Source organism: Primulina eburnea, chromosome 2 (assembly GCF_022965805.1).
Source record: "Primulina eburnea isolate SZY01 chromosome 2, ASM2296580v1, whole genome shotgun sequence".
Classification (NCBI taxonomy): Eukaryota; Viridiplantae; Streptophyta; class Magnoliopsida; order Lamiales; family Gesneriaceae; genus Primulina; species Primulina eburnea.
The window spans coordinates 6,772,141-6,792,737 of NC_133102.1; the positions used below are offsets into that span (position 1 = coordinate 6,772,141).

The window sequence follows — 20,597 nt, forward strand, 5'->3', positions numbered from 1 at the left end:
TCCATCACATCTGTCAAAGCAGCAGAAACAATGACAGGTAAAGTGTTATTCTCACCTAAGTACACGTATTTGAGGTGTGGAGGCAACGGCTTCAGCTCAAGTGTTGGGGGATCCTCGATGCTTGACCTTTGAGGGGTCAAATCTCTTCGTTCTCCTAGATCCTCTAGTCGCATCCTCATTGGCCTTCTCCATGGTTGGTTGGCATTAAAGTGTGCCACAATTTCAGCTCTCTCCTCATCCAATTCCTCTTCTCCCAATTCAGTATCGATAGTGGCCTCCAAAGGGTCCCTTAGAGCATCCTGCACATAGTTAGACGCAAGAGAGTCAAAAGCATCAATTCGAAAACAACTATCAGAATGCAGTGTGTGCTTAAGTGCATTAAAAACGTCAAATGTAATCTCTTCTTCGCCCACTCTCAATCTCAACTTCCCCTCTTGCACATCAATCAGCGCCTTGCCAGTTGCAAGGAACGGTCTACCCAAAATGAGAGGCATCTCGGTATCCTCCTCCATGTCGAGCACCACGAAATCGGCAGGAAAAATGAATTTGTCCACTTTCACTAGCACATCCTCAATCACTCCGCGGGGGTACTTGACCGATCTGTCAGCCAGTTGCAAGGACATCCTCGTCGGCTTAGGCTCGCCCAACCCAAGTTTCCTAAACACAGAAAATGGCATCAGGTTAATACTTGCACCAAGATCACATAATGCTTTATGAAAAACAACATCACCAATCATGCAAGGAATAGAGAAACTCCCTGGGTCTTTTAGCTTCGGTGGGATTTTGTTTTGCACCAAAGCAGAGCAACTCTCAGTCAAGTTCACTGTCATGTGATCCTCCAATTTTCGCTTGTTAGCTAAGATGTCCTTTAAGAATTTGGCATAACTAGGCATTTGCATTAAAGCATCGGCAAAGGGAATATTGATATGCAATTTTTTAAACACCTCAAGAAATTTGCCGAATTGTGCATCTAGTTTTGCCTTTTTCAATGCTGCAGGGAAAGGCGGGGGGATAACAATCTTAGGATGTGCCGTGGGTGCTGGTGTAGAGTTAGATGACTTACTTTTTGACGCCTCAGCATGCTCATCCGATACTTGGCTTTTCTCTCTCTCTAGGCTCCAAAATCTTTCCACTCTTCAACTCAATGGCCTTCACTTGCTCTTTTGGATTAGTTTCGGTGTTGCTTGGCAAGGTGCCCGGCTCTCGATTTGCTATCATCTTGGCCAATTGCCCAATCTGAGTTTCGAGCCCCTTAATCGACGCATCTTGATTTTGAAGTCTAGTTTCAGTGGATGAAATAAACTTAGACATCATTTGCTCCAAGTTGGACTTTTCTTCTCTAGGAGGCTCGGATTTGTACATTGGTTGTTTGCCATATTGTTGTCCTCCTTGCGGTCTAGTTTGACTGTTTTGGCCGCCCCATGAGAAGTTAGGATGTTGCCTCCACCCAGGATTGTATGTGTTCGAATAAGGGTCATGCCTTGGGCGGTTTTGGACTCCCACTTGATGCACCGGTACTCCTTCGGGCACATAGAATGGATTGTCATCTTGACAGTCTTTCACATAGTGCTCACCTCCACATTTCTCATAGAATACCTCTTGCAAACGCATAGCCGTGCCACCCAAGTTCAAGCCATCTATTTTCCTGTTTAAAGCATCAAGTTGTGCAGTAATAGCAGAAAAATCAGTTACCTGGTGCACTCCTGCACTTCTCCGCTGGTTGTTTCTGTCAGATTGAGGATGATAACTGCTAGCAGCCATCTCCTCCAACAACTCATATCCTTCTTCCGCAGTCTTCCTCAACAGGTTCCCACACGCAGCAGCATCTATCATAGTACGGTTAGGAGTAAGCAAACCATAATAGAAGGTTTGAACGACTAACCCAAGTGGCAACTCGTGATGTGGGGATCTTCGTAATAGATCTTTGAAACGCTCCCATGCCTCATATAGTGACTCTTGATCGAAGTGAGCAAATGTTGTGATGTCTGCCCGCAGCTTCATGGTCTTCGATGGAGGAAAGTATTTGATGAGAAACGCCTTCGCCATGTCCTCCCATGTAGCTATCGAACCTACAGGTAAACAATTCAACCAAGCTTTAGCTTTATCACGCAAAGAGAAAGGAAATAAACGCAGTCTAACAGCATCATCAGAGACTCCATTAAATTTAAAAGTATCGCAAATCTCAAGAAAATCCGCGATGTGTGTGTTTGGATCGTCCACAGCAGTTCCTCCAAATTGGACGGTGTTCTGAATCATCTGGATAATGGCTGGTTTTATTTCGAATTGGTTTGCCCGCACAATCGGCCTCACAATGCTGGGGCGTGCACCATCCAAAGAAGGCTGGGCATACTCTAACATGGGTATGCGGCGTGGCATTTCAATTCGTCTCTCGTTTTGGCGCTCCGCCTCCTGCTCTGGCTCGTGCCTTTCCATCAGTTCCTTAAGTCTTTGCTGTTGTCTTCGCCTGCGGAAAGTCCTTTCAATTTCAGGGTCACACTCAAGCTCCAAGTCAAGTGACTTTGGCATGCACCGGAAGAGATATCTGAATTAAAATATGGAGTGTTAGTTCGGTAAAAATAAAATACACTAAAGAAAATAACTAAAAATATAATTGTAGATTAACAGTCCCCGGCAACGGCGCCAAAAACTTGATCGAGCAAAACTTGCACTATGAATTCCCCAAGAAAATATGATTTTGTATGCTCAAAATGTAATCGCAAGTGCACGATGTCAAGTAATAGTATAGTGTATATGAATACGAGTATCGTTCCACTGGAGACTGTATTTAACAATTATTATTTTAGTTATTAAAACTTTAGCGACGAAATTTGATTGTTTGTTTTATGACTAATAAAATTCAAGAAAATTTAATTAAACAAGATCAAAGATTAATTGATGAAATATGAATGCTAAATCAATGGATTAAATTTCAAATGATAAAAGAATTTGTTGGGAATTCTGGTTCACCTACCCCTTATTAATTTATTAATTCGTTCGGTTGTGTTCTACGCTTCCGACAGGATTTCCTATTCAATTGAACACACTCTCTCGAGCTATGTCAAACTAATTCACTCAATGAAGTAATTAAATGTCTTTAATTATTTATCAAGAATGAATCGCATTTCGATTAATGAAACCCCCTAGTTTTCGACCCTAAGGACTATGACTATCGGCACGTATCCAATTTCATATATCTATGCAAATTGTAGATCCGCGAATTACACCACTCGATCCTATCACTAGTTTTTTCTCTCGAACTCACTCGTGATATAAAATAGTCGTTAAAGTTAGCTACGCTCAACGACACAATGAAAATCGTAGAATAATCAAGAATAAATCACAAACCGACATATAAATTAACCAACTAAAAGTTCGGGGTAGGATCCCCTTTAATCCCAACAAATAATTGAAGTTAGCTACTAGAATTCATAATTAAAATAAGCAAAACAATGTTTAAACAAAGGAAATTAAACTAGAAATACTAGGCGTGACGAAATCTGCGAAGAACGATGCCCGGAAACCGTTGAATCTTCAATCCAAGTGCAAAAGCTTTCCCAAAATCCTTTGTGCTCTCAAAATTATGTCTGAATCCCCCCAAAAATCGGCCAAGCCCCTTTTCATATCATTCTCCTCTCCAAAATAAGGTAAGGAATCGCACACAATATTTTGCCAAAAATAGATGGCGCTCGGGCGGTAGAAAACTACCGCTCGAGCGCCACACTCTCTGTAATTAACCTCGTAACATGCAGCATTCGCGCTCGGGCGGTAGAAAACTACCGCTCGAGCGCCGACTCTTCTGTATTTTTTCTTTTGGTGATCAATGCTCGCGCTCGGGCGGTAGAAAACTACCGTCCGAGCGCCGACCTTGCTGCACTTCAGTTTCTTGAGTTGGCACTTTGGTTCCAATTTTTTTGGTTTTCCGGCTCCTTTTCCTGCAAATTCATCATGCCCAAGTGAGACATAATCAAAAGCAATTAATTACTAAAAAATGAACAAAAAGTAAATGAAATGCATGCATGCACAATGTAAACACAATTAAAACTAATGCAATAAACACGTAAAAACACCCCTTATCAACGCATCCACTCACAGGTACTAACTACAATACTTGGAGTCGCGCGATTTCAATGGCATTAACAGCCAAAAATAAGCTCGTTTTTGTTGATGGGGCTTATCTACGCCCTCCGATGGATGATTTGTTGTACGGAGCTTGGAATCGCTGCAATAGCATGGTTATTTCGTGGCTTTTGAACTCCGTTAGCCGCGAAATATCGAATAGTCTTCTGTATATACCTACAGCATCTGAAATTTGGATCGACTTGAGAGATCGATTTCACCAGAGCAATGCTCCGAGAATTTTCCAGCTCAAGAAGCTTTTAACTGGTTTACATCAGGGATCCATGGACATCAACGCTTATTACACCAAATTACGAACTCTCTGGGATGAGTTGAAGGATTTTCATCCTGTATCTGTCTGTAATTGCGGATCAATGAAGGATTGGGTCAATTATCAGAATCAAGAGTGTGTGATGCAATTTTTAATGGGGTTAAATGAGTCTTATGCACAGATTCGTGCCCAAATTTTGATGATGGATCCAATTCCTGTGATTTCTAAGGTTTTTTCACTAGTTGTTCAGGAAGAGCGGCAACGTTCTATCCACAAAGACATTACAAGTCCTTCTGCAGATCAATATTCCTTCACTCATCAGTCTTCCGTGGCAGCTATGACTAAAGGAAACCAGTATGTTAAAGACAATTCTGGTGACAGCACTCATCAGTCTTCCGTGGCAGCTATGACTAAAGGAAACCAATATGTTAAAGACAATTCTGGTGACAAGCCAATCTGCTCTCATTGTCATATGACAGGGCATACAATTACCAAGTGTTACAAAATCCACGGTTATCCGGTTGGTCATCCAAAATATAAACAACTACAATTAGGCAGTGGTCGGCAGATACATGTCAACCAAGCACATACTCCACCTGTTCCAGCACATACCTCACCTGCTCCCTCAATGAATTCAATGGCGAGTTCTCTGAATCCTGATCAGTGCAAGGCAGCTCATTGCTTTCTTGAGTTCACAGCTTCAACTTGGTCATACTAGTGCACTTGACACACAACAACTTGGACCTTCTGCTTCTTGTTTCAGTGGTAACTATTCTTTGGCATTTGGTCTTAACCCTTCACTCAGCACACGTTGGGTATTGGACACAGGTGCTACCCATCATATTTGTTGTTCATTGAGTTTCTTCTCATCGAGCAAGTCATTTTCCTCAAGAGTTACTTTGCCTAATAACTCAGTGGTGTATGCCACACACATTGGTTCTGTACAATTGTCTCCTGATTTGTATCTAGATGATGTGTTGTTCGTCCCTCAATTTAGTTTTAACTTGCTTTCTATCAGCTCGTTAACTAATCACACTCCTTGCTCGGTTCATTTTCTTTCTGATTCCTGCTTTATTCAGGCACTTACCACGAACAAGATGATTGGGATGGGTAGCAGGATGGGAAATCTGTACGTTCTACATCATTCCAGCCCACAACATCATTCCAGCCCACAACATCAGTCCAGCACATGTCATTCCAGTTCCTCTCCAACAGTCTGTAATGTTGCTTTTTCAAAATTAGAATTGTGGCATTATAGAATGGGTCACCCTTCTTTTCCTAAACTGTCAGTCTTAGAGAATGTTTTTGGAGATAATTCTTTAAAGCATGATGGTGTAATGCATTGTTCGATATGTCCTTTGTCCAAACAAAAGAGGTTACCTTTTATTTCGCAAAACACACTATGTAATAGTCCTTTTCACCTACTTCATATTGATATTTGGGGACCTTTTACACCTCTGAGCATTGAGGGATACAAATACTTCCTTACTATAGTTGACGATCATACTCTTTTCACATGGATTTATTTGTTGAAATCTAAATCCGATGTTTTGCATCTATTTCCAGAATTTTGCAAAATGATCCATACTCAATTCGGACAGAAAATTAAATCGGTTCGATCGGACAATGCTCCAGAACTAAATTTTTCAGATTTCTATAAGGCCGAGGGAATTGTCTCTTATCATTCTTGTGTTGAAAGACCACAACAAAACTCTGTTGTGGAAAGGAAACATCAACACATTTTGAATGTGGCAAGATCCTTAATGTTTCAATCCAATATTCCCCTACCATACTGGAGTGATTGTGTTTTAACCTCTGTTTATCTTATCAATCGTACACCTTCTTCTCCAATTTTAAATCAAACTCCTTTTGAACTTCTATACCGTAAGAAACCCCTCTATAATCATTTGAGAGTTTTTGGTTGCATGTGTTATGGGTCTACCCTCTTGAATCATCGCACAAAGTTCTCTCCTAGAGCTATTAAATCTGTCTTCCTTGGATACCCAAGTGGTTACAAGGCCTATAAACTCCTCAATCTTCTCACAAACGAGGTGTACATTAGCAGGGATGTGGTGTTTCATGAAACCATTTTCCCTTTATGGACCAGCCAACCTCTTCTTTTCCACATCAAGATTTCTTCTCTGATGGTGTTCTTCCCACACAGCAATCAATTGCACGGGAAATAACTACAAATTCTGGTCTTCCATCTCGGTCAGATTCTGGTCTTACATCTCGGTCACATAGAGTATGTACTAAACCATCCCATTTACGTGATTATCATTGCTATTCTACTCATTCTTCTTTCACCTCATCCACTGCTCATCCTCTGTCTCTTGTTCTTGGTGGTACTCGGTTATCCAAGCAGTATTCTGCTTTTATAAAAAATGTTTCATCTATCATTGAACCTCAGTCTTTTTCCCAAGCTGTTGTTAAACCAGAATGGTGCCAAGCCATGGCCACTGAACTTGAGGCGTTGGAACGTAATGGAACTTGGTCCATTGTTTCCCTACCCCTTGGGAAGACTGCTGTTGGGTGTCGATGGGTCTACAAAGCTAAGTTTCGTGCTGATGGCAGTCTAGAGCGATACAAAGCTCGCCTCGTTGCTAAAGGTTATACGCAACAAGAGGGAATTGATTATCTTGAAACTTTCTCTCCCGTTGCAAAACTTGTTACAGTTAGAGTTTTGCTAGCCTTAGCCTCAATTTGTGGATGGTCTCTAACTCAACTTGATGTCAATAATGCCTTTTTGCATGGTGATCTCTCTGAAGAGGTTTACATGTCTTTGCCTCCTGGTTATCAACATAAGGGGGCGGTTTTTCCTCATAATGCAGTGTGCAAACTACACAAGTCTATCTATGGCCTTAAACAGGCTTCGAGACAATGGTTTGCCAAATTCTCCTCCACATTGATTCGGATTGGTTTTGTTCAATCTCATGCTGACAGTTCCTTGTTTGTGCGAACTCGAGGTCGTACGTTCTTGGCATTGTTGGTTTACGTTGATGACATTGTATTGGCCACCAATGACAAAAAGGAAGCCAATGATTTGAAAATATTTTTGGACAGTTGTTTCAAGTTGAAAGACCTTGGAGATTTGAAGTACTTCCTTGGCATTGAGGTAGCAAGATCTTCTAGTGGCATTTCTATATGTCAACGCCATTACGCTTTACAGCTTCTCACAGAAACATGTTTACTGGACTGCAAACCACGCTCAACTCCCTTGGATGTTAACCTGAAGTTGAGCATTGAAGATGGTGAGCTACTCCCTGATCCTTCATTATACCGCAGATTAGTAGGAAAATTATTATACCTCACTATCACTCGCCCTGATTTGGCTTATTCAGTGAATCGGTTAAGCCAATTTGTTGCTTGCCCAAGAGAACCACATCTACAAGCTGTGTATTCCATTCTTAAATATGTGAAGGGCACAGTTGGCCAGGGCCTGTTCTATGCCTCTTCTTCATCTTTAAAGCTGAGTTTCTTTTCGGATTCTGATTGGGCCACATGCCCTGATACACGTCGTTCCGTTTCTGGTTACTGTGTTCTTATCGGGGAGTCCTTAGTTTCATGGAAGTCTAAGAAGCAACACACGGTTTCTCGTTCCTCTGCTGAAGCGGAATACCGGTCTATGGCTGGTGCTACTTGTGAGGTTATTTGGATGCTAGCCGTACTTAAGGACTTATGCATATCATATAGTGAACCCGCGGTGTTGTTTTGTGATAGTCAATCGGCCATTCACATTGCCTCCAATCCAGTGTTCCATGAGCGTACGAAACATATCGAGATTGATTGCCACATTGTGAGAGAAAAAGTACAGCGTGGTCTTATCAAGCTTCTACATGTTTCATCTCAGTTTCAACTTGCAGATTTGTTCACTAAGTGTCTATTGCCGTCTCGCTTTCGCATGTTGCTTACCAAGATGGGTGTTCACAACATTCACACTCCGTCTTGAGGGGGCGTATTAAAAGTGTTAAATAAGAAACACGTTTTTTGTTTTTTGTTTACATACATGGACACATATAAATAACTTCAAGCGGTTACTGTAATTGTATTGAACATTTTGTTTCCTTTCATTGCTTTGTACTCGTCTGTAGCTTCGAGCTTACATCAATGGAGATTCTTTTGTTCAATCACTTTACGCCTTCTAATACTCAAAAATATATTATGATCAGATTTTATCATAGAGCATGTTCAAATAGCTTTGAATTATATTAGTAAAATATTAAAAATTATAATATAGCTCAAAAAAAATTCAAAATGTGTTCAAAAAATTAAATTAATTAAAAAAATGTAAAAAAAAAAATGTAACATAAATAATTGAATGGTTAAAAACAATTTCAATGTTAAAAAAATCAAGATCCAAATAGTTATAGAACAACCAAAATAATAATAAAAAAAAAAAAGAAGAAAAAAAATCCATATATTTCAATTTTCAAACGTTAAAACGAAATTTAGTTCACACATTCAGTTCAAGTTTTGAAGCACTTGTCGTGATTTCGGAGACATGATGTTATACAAAATGGCGCAAGTACATTTACAGCCACGCTGGGTTCTTCAGGGGAGAAACAACAGCTTTCACCTGTAAATAGTTGTGAAGGCTGTAGATTCCCTTCTCCCTGCCTATGCCGCTCATCTTGTACCCACCAAATGGAATCGCAGCGTCGAATACGTCGTAGCAGTTAATCCAGATAGTACCAGCCCTTAATCCTCTCGACAATGTGTTGGCTGTTTCGAGATTTTGCGTGAAAACGCCTGCTGCTAGGCCATACTGTGTCGCGTTGGCTCTCTTCAACACTTCTTCCATGCTCCTATAGCGCAATGGTATTACAAAGATTTATGCCTAAATTTCTAGAGCTGTCGATGCAAGTACCATACTCGAAACAGACATAAATGTACTGGAGTATCGTAACTTACTTGAATTTGGAGATGGTCTGAACTGGGCCAAAAATCTCGTCTTTGGCTATCAGCATATCGTCCTGAAACAATAGAAATGTAGAGCATCAATAAAACAATCTCTATCCAGCTTGCTTTTGGGTAAAACAAAGGGAACCAAGAGCACCTGAACATTTGAAAATACAGTGGGTTGAACGAAGTAACCTTTCGACCCAACTCTTTCGCCTCCACATTCTAATGTTGCGTTGCAATCAATTCCGGATTTTATGTACTTAAGAACCTTTGAGAACTGTTCCGAGTCAATCTAAGACAGCCATAAGAAAAATATGTCACTATTTTAGCACAAGATGTAGAGCAAATGTTGATATAAATCTAGGAATTATATAGAGAACGAATAAGTCTCTTGGTTCTGTCGGAAAATGTACCTGTGGACCTTGTTCTATTCCTTTCTTGAAGGGATCACCGACCGAACGTTTAATTGCACGAGCCTTTGCCTTCTCGATGAATTCATCGTACACTCGTTCATGGACAAATGTACGAGAACCGGCACAGCAACATTGACCCTGTGTTTTGCTAATGAATTAAGCCACTAATTCATTGCTAATTTACACATACATTTCATGTTCAACAAGTATAGGACCGAGACTAGGTATGCATTATGCTAAAAAAATTATAGTTGAACTAACGAAATAACTCAAATATTTTAAATTGTATAGATATGCTATATTCCGAATACTCTACCATATAGATATTTACATATGACAGTACGTGCAATATACCACGTGACCCCAACAAATTGAACATCTGGGTTTTGCTCCTAAGCCAGATGATAGTGTAATTATAATTTACCTGATTAAAAAACAGAGCAAAATGTGCTAGCTCTACTGCCTTATTGATATCAGCATCCTCAAATATGATGAATGGTGATTTGCCTCCAAGTTCAAGAGTTACTGATTTAAGATTGCTTTTCGCAGACAACTCGAGTACGACCTTACCTGTTTCAGTTGATCCCGTGAAAGCAAGCTGCATAAAAGAAGCAAAATTCTTAAGGTTGTGCTTTAAAACCACTCGGGCCAGATGACAATGTAGAATAATAGAATAACATTATTGCCAAACAATCTTGTACAAGGCGCACCTTATCAACATCCATGTGACTTGCAAGAGCAGCACCTGCTGTCGGACCATACCCAGAGACTATATTTAGAACACCATCAGGAAGACCAGCCTGTGAAAATTCAAGGCGCAAACTGTCAAAAGAGAGAGAGAGAGAGAGAAAAAAAAAGAAAATTGGAGAAAAGATCACAACCCTGCCAAAACTACCTCTTGGAATAATTTGGCAACGTACAGAGCAGTCAGCGGGGTTTGCTCTGCAGTCTTCAAAACGATAGTATTTCCACACGCCAAAGCTGGACCAACTTTCCAAGCAAACATAAGAAGAGGAAAGTTCCAAGGTATAATTTGACCCGTAACACCAATTGGTTCATGCAAAGTTTGCACATGGTACGGTCCATCTGCCGGAACTGTTAATCCATGAATCTTATCCGCCCAGCCTACACATATTCAGACTCATAAAATGCATTGAGTCATCCCATTCTCCACTAAAATGCAAAGTGAAACTAATTTTTTTGCTAGAATTTAAATTTTACCCGCATAATAATGAAATAGCCTCACAAACATTGGAAGTTCCACTTTAAGAGCTTGCTCATATGGCTTGCCACTGTCCCAGGTCTCGAGCTGAGCAATTTCTTCCATGTTTTTTTCAACTAAATCAGCAAATCTCAAGATTATACGTGACCTTTCCTAAATCATCATCATTTCCATTCAGTAAAATAACATTTTCAATCAAAGGTGATCTCATATACCAAAACTAGTGCAAGAAAGAAAAATAAAATAAAGATTCATTTCCTACATAGGCACTCATTTTTGGCCACGGCCCTTCGTCAAATGCCTTACGAGCAGCAGATACTGCTCGGTTAATATCTTCTACGTCTCCTTCGGCAACATGTGCTATGACTTCTCCAGTACGGGGGTCGAGTGTCGGAAATGTTTTTCCTGGACAAAAATGAATATCAACTTAATTATTTACATGCCAGACAGCTCAAATGTTTAAAAATTCAAAAGATAGGCAAACCAAAATAGCAAAAAACTCGATCAAATTGCCACATTTAAAGAAAATGAAATGTAAAACAACCTGATGCTGAATCAACAAACTTTCCATTGATCAGAAGCTTGGTGTAGTTTATTTGAACAGGTGGAGCTATTGGTTCGTCTAGAACCGCAGCTGTACTAAACCTGGGCATACTCCACCCCAAGCCATATTTTCTACCTGCATAAATACAGTGTCAGCAATTAATATAATATATATTATATAATGTAAGCATAAAAAAAAAATCTTTCAATTGTTTCAGCCTTCACGTGAAAAAAACAGACACTGGATCTTCACAGGATTAATATCTTCATAGTTTCACCTAACATCATTCCTGCCATAAATTCAAATACCATACAGATAAAAATACGAACTTTTCAAAAACTCGAAAAGCCGGACTGTGCTTCAAAAAAAAAAGGCCGGACTGTACATTAGACTTTGCCCTCTTTTGTTTTATTGTAACAACGATTAAATGTTTTGATGGGTCGAATTAAAAAATAATATTTTTTCTTGAATATAACTTGTAAATTCATAAAATGATGAACAGAAATTTGTGGATCAACTCATCTATATATCAGAAAAAGAAGCAAATTCGTACAATATATTTAAGTTTTCCAATTGGTAACCACCAAAACAGGCAACTCAAACCAGAAAGGACCGAGAGAAAAAGGCAGGCAATATAAAATAAAATTATTACAACTTTAATGAAAACCCAACAACGCCTCATCAAGAATCTTCGAAAAAAGAATCTTCAATCCCAAGAACATCGGAACAAAAAAGAGAGAAGAAAAAAACCCAGAAAACACTCACTGGAGTTGAAAATTACCGAGAAAAGTATGGATAGAACGAGAGAAAAAGGGTAATATTCTGCGAGCTGCCATGATCTTTCACTGTTTTCCAAAACTTTTCCTGAGTAGTATTAGATCTCACAAAATGGTGAAGAGTAGATTAGGATCAGCGTAGTTGACACACAGGCAAATTGTGGACACATCATGCTTTTGTCACTTTCCCTGGTTATTTCAAAATGATGATAAGTTTTATTATGGGTAATTTGTAGAAAAATATTTTTGTCCAAGATTTCTTTAAGATTCAGTATCCAACAGATTTTTTTTTGTATTTTAGTACCTGATAAAACACTAACTTAGGTTTTACTACATATTTAATGTATTTTTACATTTTTACCCTTTTAATTAATAAAAAAGTATATAAATACTTATTTTTGTTGGACATCTACTATATCCACTCATCAATCCCAATGTATTTGGATGACATGTATATTTAATTTAAATATTTTTTTATTAAAAAAAACAAATTCACAACTAATTTAATTTTTTGAAATACTTAGTTTTACTTATGAAATACTTAATTTCAATTTTAAAATACATGATTCATTAAATGAAATACTTAGAATATTTATTAAAAACTGGATATTCGAATAAGCATTTAAAAAAAAAATTCGCAACTAATTGAATTTTTTGAAATACTTAGTTTTACTTGTAAAATACTTAATTTAAATTTTAAAATACTTGATTTAGTAAATGAAATACTCAGAATGTGTATTAAAAAACTGGATATTAGAGTATGCATTTAAAAAAAAAAATTCGCAACTAATTGAATTTTTTGAAATACGTAATTTTTTTTTTGAAATACTTAATTTAAATTTTAAAATACTTGATTTAGTAAATGAAATACTCAGAATGTGTATTAAAAAGCTGGATATTCAAATATGTATTTAAAAAAAAAAACAAATTCGTAACTAACTGAATTTTTTGAAATATTTAGTTTTACTTGTGAAATACTTAATTTTAATTTTAAAACTACTTGATTTAGTAAATAAAATACTCAGAATGTGTATTAAAAACTGGATATTCGAATACGCATTAAAAAAAATAAATTCGCAACTAATTGAATTTTTTGAAATACTTAGTTTTACTTGTCAAATACTTAATTTTAAATTTAAATACTTAATTTAGTAAATGAAATACTCAGAATGTGTATTTAAAAGCTGGATATTCGAATAAGCATTTAAAAAAAACAAATTCGCAACTAATTGAATTTTTTGAAATACTTAGTTTTACATGTGAAATATTTAATTTTAATTTTAAAATACTTGATTGAGTAAATGAAATACTAAGAATGTGAATTAAAAAACTGGATATTCGAATATGCATTTAAAAAAAAATTCTTAACTAATTGAATTTTTTGAAATACTTAGTTTTACTTATGAAATACTTAATTTAAATTTTAAAATACTTGATTTAGTAAATAAAATATTCATAATGTGTATTAAAAAGCTGGATATTCGAATATACATTTAAAAAAAAAACAAATTCGTAACTAACTCAATTTTTTGAAATATTTAGTTTTACTTGTGAAATACTTAATTTTAATTTTAAAATACTTGATTTAGTAAATGAAATACTAAGAATGTGTATTAAAAACTGGATATTCGAATATGCATTAAAAAAAAACAAATTTGCAACTAATTGAATTTTTGAAATACTTAGTTTTATTTGTGAAATACTTAATTTTAATTTTAAAATACTTAATTTAGTAAATGAAATACTCAGAATGTGTATTAAAAAGCTGGATATTCGAATATGCATTTAAAAAAAACAAATTCGCAACTAATTGAATTTTTTGAAATACTTAGTTTTACTTGTGAAATACTTAATTTTAATTTTAAAATACTTGATTTAGTAAATGAAATACTCATAATGTGTATTAAAAACTGGATATTCGAATATGTATTTAAAAAAAAATTCACAACTGATTGAATTTTTTGAAATACTTAGTTTTACTTGTGAAATACTTAATTTTAATTTTAAAATACTTGATTTAGTAAATGAAATACTCAGAATGTGTATTAAAAACTGGATATTCGAATATGCATTAAAAAAAAAAACAAATTCGCAACTAATTGAATTTTTTGAAATACTTAGTTTTACTTGTGAAATAATTAATTTCAATTTTAAAATACTTGATTTTGTAAATGAAATACTCAGAATGTGTATTAAAAAACTGGATATTCGAATATGCATTAAAAAAAAACAAATTCGCAACTAATTGAATTTTATCCAAGATGAATTTGGATGACATGTTCATTTTATTTAGATATTTTCTTTATTTTTTTAAAAAAAATTCGCAATTAAGCATTGAACTTTTTTAAGTATTTAGTTTTACTTGCGAAATAATTAATTTCAGTTTAAGGTAAATGAGATACTTGTAATGAGTATTAAAATACTGGATATTCGAATATGTAACATAAGTTCACCAAGTGTTCACGTTTCCATCCAAGATGCATTTGGATGACATGTTCAAGAACTTTTCAGCAGCCACAAAGCTTTGAAAAAGAAAAAAGGCTTAGCGCGAAGATTTGAAGATTTCTGGACAATGTTCTTCGAGATAATATCTCGTGATAGGAACAAGTAATTTAATCCGTGGATTTAAAATTTACAGATAAATATGAAGTCGGATATACTTCGATAGTCATAGTTCAGTAGGTCGAAAGCTAGTGGATTTAATAAAACGACATGCAATTCACCCTTGATAAATAATTAAAGAGATTTAATTACTTCACTGAGTTGAATTAGTTTGGCATAGCTTGAGAGGGCGTGTTCAATTGGATATGAAATCTCGTGGAAATCATAGATCATTGTCGAACGAATTAAGTAGATTAGCGAGGGGTAAATGAAATACTTAGAATGTTGTATTAAAATACTATATATTCTAATATGTAACGTAAGTTCACTAAATGCTCGCATTTACTTCCAAGATGCATTTAGATGACATGTTCATTTCATTTTAAAATACTTGATTTAGTAAATGAAATACTCAGAATGTGTATTAAAAAACTGGATATTCGAATATGCATTTAAATAAAAAAACAAATTCACAACTAATTGAATTTTTTGAAATACATAGTTTTACTTGTGAAATACTTAATTTAAATTTTAAAATACTTGATTTAGTAAATGAAATACTCATAATGTGTATTAAAAACTGGATATTCGAATATGCATTTAAAAAAAAACAAATTCGCAACTAATTGAATTTTTTGAAATACTTAGTTTTACTTGTGAAATACTTAATTTTAATTTTAAAATACTTGATTTAGTAAATGAAATACTCATAATGTGTATTAAAAACTGGATATTCGAATATGCATTTAAAAAAAACAAATTCGCAACTAATTGAATTTTTTGAAATACATAGTTTTACTTGTGAAATACTTAACTTTAATTTTAAAATACTTGATTTAGTAAATGAAATACTCATAATGTGTATTAAAAACTGGATATTCGAATATGCATTAAAAAAAAAATTCGCAACTAATTGAATTTTTTGAAATACTTAGTTTTACTTGTGAAATAATTAATTTCAATTTTAAAATACTTGATTTTGTAAATGAAATACTCAGAATGTGTATTAAAAAACTGGATATTCGAATATGCATTAAAAAAAACAAATTCGCAACTAATTGAATTTTTTGAAATACTTAGTTTTACTTGTGAAATACTTAATTTTAATTTTGAAATACTTGATTTAGTAAATGAAATACTCATAATATGTATTAAAAACTGGATATTCGAATAATCATTTAAAAAAATCGCAACTAATTGAATTTTTTGAAATACTTAGTTTTACTTATGAAATACTTAATTTAAATTTTAAAATACTTGATTTAGTAAATGAAATACTCAGAATGTGTATAAAAAAACTGGATATTCGAATATACAACGCAAGTTCATCAAATGCTCGTATTTCCATCCAAGATCCATTTGGATGACATGTTCATTTCATTTAATTATTTTTTTTTATTGTTAAAAAAAGAAATTCGCAACTAAGCATTGAACTTTTTCAAGTACTTAGTTTTACTTGCGAAATACCTAATTTCAATTTTAAAATACTTGATTTCTTAAATGAGATACTCAGAATGAGTATTAAAATACTGGAAATTCGAATATGCAACGTAAGTTCACCAAATGCTCGCATTCTGAGTATTTCATTTACTTCAGAGTTTTGGAAGAGTTTGCACAGAGCCTTGGGTACACGGTTAGCATTCAGTACAGCATATCATCCCCAGAGCGACGGTCAATCAGAGAGAGTTATTCAGATTTTAGAGGATATGCTCAGAGCTTGTACTATCGATTATCCTGGTAGCTGGGATTCCAAATTTCCTCTTGTTGAGTTCACGTACAATAACAGCTATCAAGCGACGATTGGCATGGCGCCATATGAAGCACTTTATGGCAGGAAATGTAGATCAGCCTTATATTGGGACGAGATTGGTGAGAGAAAGATGTTGGGTCCAGAGTTGGTCCAACAGACAGCTGATGTTGTTGCTGATATTCGAGAGATGATGAAGACAGCACAGTCGAGACAGAAGAGTTATGCTGATGTGAGACACAGGCCGTTGAATTTTGAGGTTGGCGATCACGTGTCCTTGAAGATATCACTTACTTTTAACAAAAATATAGTAGCATACTTGTCCCGGAGTAAAAGTAAGTTCTTTATTTGTATACCGAAATAAATTGTTATTTTTATTTCATGAGAAATGATGAGCAATATATTTGTTAAAATTTCATTTGCATTGAAATTGCATCATAATCATATTCGAATATCCAGTATTTTATTATCTATTTTAAGTATCTCATTTATGAAATCAAGTATTTTGAAACTAAAATTAGGTACTTATCCAGTATTTTAATACACATTCTGAGTATCTCATTTACCAAATCAAGTATTTTAAAATGAAATGAACATGTCATTTAAATTCATCTTGGAAGAAAATGCGAGCATTTGATGAAATTATGTTACATATTCGAATATCCAGTATTTTAATACAACATTCTAAGTATTTCATTTACTAAATCAAATATTTTAAAATTAAAATTAAGTATTTCATAAGTAAACCTAAGTATTTTAAAAAATTCAATTAGTTGTAATTTTTTTAAATGCATATTCGAATATCCAGTTTTTTAATACACATTCTGAGTATTTCATTTACAAAATCAAGTATTTTAAAATTGAAATTAATTATTTCACAAGTAAAACTAAATATTTTAAAAAATTCAATTAGTTGCAAATTTGTTTTTTTTTTTTAAATGCATATTCGAATATCAAGTTTTTAATACACATTCTGAGTATTGCATTTACTAAATCAAGTATTTTAAAATTAAATTTAAGTATTTCACAAGTAAAACTAAGTATTTCAAAAAATTCAATTAGTTGCGATTTTTTTTAAAATGCATATTCGAATATCCAGTTTTTTAATACACATTATCAGTATTTCATTTAATAAATCAAGTATTTTAAAATTAAAATTAAGTATTTCACAAGTAAAACTAAGTATTTCAAATAATTCAATTAGTTGCGACTTTGTTTTTTTTTTAAATGCATATTCGAATATCCAGCTTTTTAATACTCATTCTGAGTATTTCATTTACTAAATCAAGTATTTTAAAATTAAAATTAAGTATTTCACAAGTAAAACTAAGTATTTCAAAAATTCAATTAGTTGCGAATTTGTTTTTTTTTTAAATGCATATTCAAATATCCAGTTTTTAATACACATTCTGAGTATTTCATTTACTAAATCAAGTAGTTTTAAAATTAAAATTAAGTATTTCACAAGTAAAACTAAATATTTCAAAAAATTCAGTTAGTTACGAATTTGTTTTTTTTTTAAATGCATATTCGAATATCCAGCTTTTTAATACACATTCTGAGTATTTCATTTAGTAAATCAAGTATTTTAAAATTTAAATTAAATATTTCACAAGCAAAACTAAGTATTTCAAAAAAATTAATTAGTTGCGAATTTGTTTTTTTTTTAAATACATACTCGAATATCCTGGTTTTTAATACACATTCTGAGTATTTCATTTACTAAATCAAGTATTTTAAAATTGAAATTAAGTATTTTACATGTAAAACTAAGTATTTCAAAAAATTCAATTAGTTGCGAATTTGTTTTTTTTAAATGCATCTTCGAATATCCAGTTTTTAATAAACATTCTGAGTATTTCATTTACTGAATCAAGTATTTTAAAATTGAAATTAAGTATTTCATAAATAAAACTAAGTATTTCAAAAATTCAATTAGTTGTGAATTTGTTTTTTTTAATAAAAATATTTAAATTAAATATACATGTCATCCAAATGCATTGGGATTGATGAGTGGATATAGTAGATGTCCAACAAAAATAAGTATTTATATATTTTTTTATTAATTACAAGGGTAAAAATGTAAAAATACATGAAATATGTAGTAAAACCTAAGTTGGTGTTTTGTCAGGTACTAAAATACAAAAAAAATCTGTTGGGTACTGAATCTTAAAAAAAACTTGGACAGAGGTATTTTTCTACAAATTACCCTTTTATTAACCCCAAATTAAATTAATTAAAATTTAAAAATAAAAAGTTTTGATAATCTATTATTATTTTTTATAGGGTTTTTTTTAAAGAAATTTAATTTTAATTTTTTTTCAAAAATAATTTAAGAAAAAAAAATTGCAAATATACTGCAATCCGCGCTTACAAAGCGCGGACGGTGCTCACCTCCCACATGGCACTCTCCCATTCGTCCAAACTTATCATGTCTGATTCCTTCTTCTTTCCTTCTCCTCCATTTCTTTCCTCCTCTTATCTTTGTCCTCTCATTATTCCATTTCTCGGTTTCTCAATTCCTAGCAGAAAATTTTTTTTAGACGAAGTTGAGAAGATCTACGGCATAATTCAGAATAACAGATAATCGAAATCCAGAAGATCTTAGTGTCCTCTATTTACAAGCGACACATATATCATCAAGAGTGTCTTCGTTAACCGTTGATGATATTGTCAAAGTAAAGAGGTCAAACAATTGATTTGGAAGTTATATAATGATAATTACTTACACAGACGTGTACTAGCATATTTAAATCATATAGGTTTTTATGGAGTTTTAGAATGTGGGGTCACAAGTTCTTGATAATCATTTGATTACTGTGCTTGTTGAACGTTGGCGACGCGAGACACATACGTTTCATTTCACATGTGGTGAAGCAACAGTGACATTACAAGATGTTTCAATCATTTGGGGTCTAACAATGGATGGTGAAACAGTAACTGGAGTAGATGTATCACATAAAATTAAGGAATGTCAACACATATGTTTGGATATGTTTAGATTTTTGTCAGAATCTAAATATTTGAAAGGTGGTCATTTGTCTATGACTGCACTATCATTGTATATCTAACCTTGTTAATGATGAAACTTCAGAAGTAGATGTTGTGAAATTTACTCGTTGTGTTACGTTAATGATTATTGGAGGAATAATGTTCTCTGACTATCGAGGAGGGTCATGTAGACTAATATTTTTGCAACTGCTACGAGATGTTGATAACGTGAAGTCTTATAGTTGGGGTAATGCAGTTTTAGCATTTCTATACCGTGAGTTGTGTGACGCGTCACATATAGAGAAGACTACAATGGCTGGACCTTTATATATCATGCAAGTATCATTAATGTGATGTGATTATTTAACACAATATTTTGGTAAATGTTAATTTTTTTTTATTATAAGCAGATATGGGCATGGAGCAGGATTAAATGTGTTAACCCCGATCGAGATGGGTTAACATTAGTTATACCTCCCGTTGATCCGAATGGTTTCATTCCAGTTTCTCCATATGTTGCACGGTAATATTTAAAAATTATGGTGGTAATATCATATATATCTTGTATATTTTCTTGATATGTAATTTATTTTTTTATATTTGTAGGTGGAAATATGGATTTAGTTACACCCATTCGCCAACACATTCTGTAAGAAATATAAGGGATTCTCTAGATCGTATGAATAATAGTGATGAATTATAGAATGTTAATACGTAATAGTGATTTAACGAAGACTATTTTGTTTTGATTGATTAAATGAATATTCAACGATATTTTTTTTTCTAGTTTAATTGGAGCGTATATCAGAAAAATGAAATAGATGTGAAGACGATTATTGATTCATACGACAACAGAATATGACGATGTGTTTGTCCCCTTATATGCTTTGATATCGTGGAGATGCATCGTCCTAATCGGGTAATGCAACAATTTGGAAGACGACAATCAATTCCAGGGTTTGTCGTCGGCAATGACGATATGCATAATATCACGAGAATAAGACATCGAAACAC

The 20,597-nt window shown here is 34.0% G+C and overlaps 2 protein-coding genes and 1 non-coding gene across 3 annotated transcripts; 2 read left to right on the forward strand and 1 right to left on the reverse strand.

Moving 5' to 3' along the window:
* Positions 1-1,891: 1,891 nt before the first annotated feature.
* LOC140824888 (small nucleolar RNA R71) lies at positions 1,892-1,997 on the forward strand. Its single transcript, XR_012116505.1, has one exon. It is a non-coding gene; the product is annotated as a small nucleolar RNA R71 (small nucleolar RNA).
* Positions 1,998-4,127: 2,130 nt separating this feature from the next.
* LOC140824047 (uncharacterized) lies at positions 4,128-5,105 on the forward strand. Its single transcript, XM_073185648.1, has one exon. It carries the CDS (start codon positions 4,128-4,130, stop codon positions 5,103-5,105), a length of 978 nt encoding a protein of 325 aa, XP_073041749.1.
* Positions 5,106-8,785: 3,680 nt separating this feature from the next.
* Positions 8,786-12,427, reverse strand: LOC140822828 (benzaldehyde dehydrogenase, mitochondrial-like). Its single transcript, XM_073183731.1, has 11 exons — positions 12,250-12,427; positions 11,469-11,603; positions 11,187-11,329; positions 10,924-11,077; positions 10,598-10,827; positions 10,413-10,502; positions 10,127-10,300; positions 9,703-9,840; positions 9,444-9,581; positions 9,299-9,360; positions 8,786-9,192 (listed from the first exon to the last, which is right to left on the reverse strand). The coding sequence occupies exons 1-11, from the start codon at positions 12,302-12,304 to the stop codon at positions 8,919-8,921; spliced, it is 1,593 nt and encodes a 530-aa protein (XP_073039832.1). The 5' UTR covers positions 12,305-12,427; the 3' UTR covers positions 8,786-8,918.
* Positions 12,428-20,597: the final 8,170 nt, after the last annotated feature.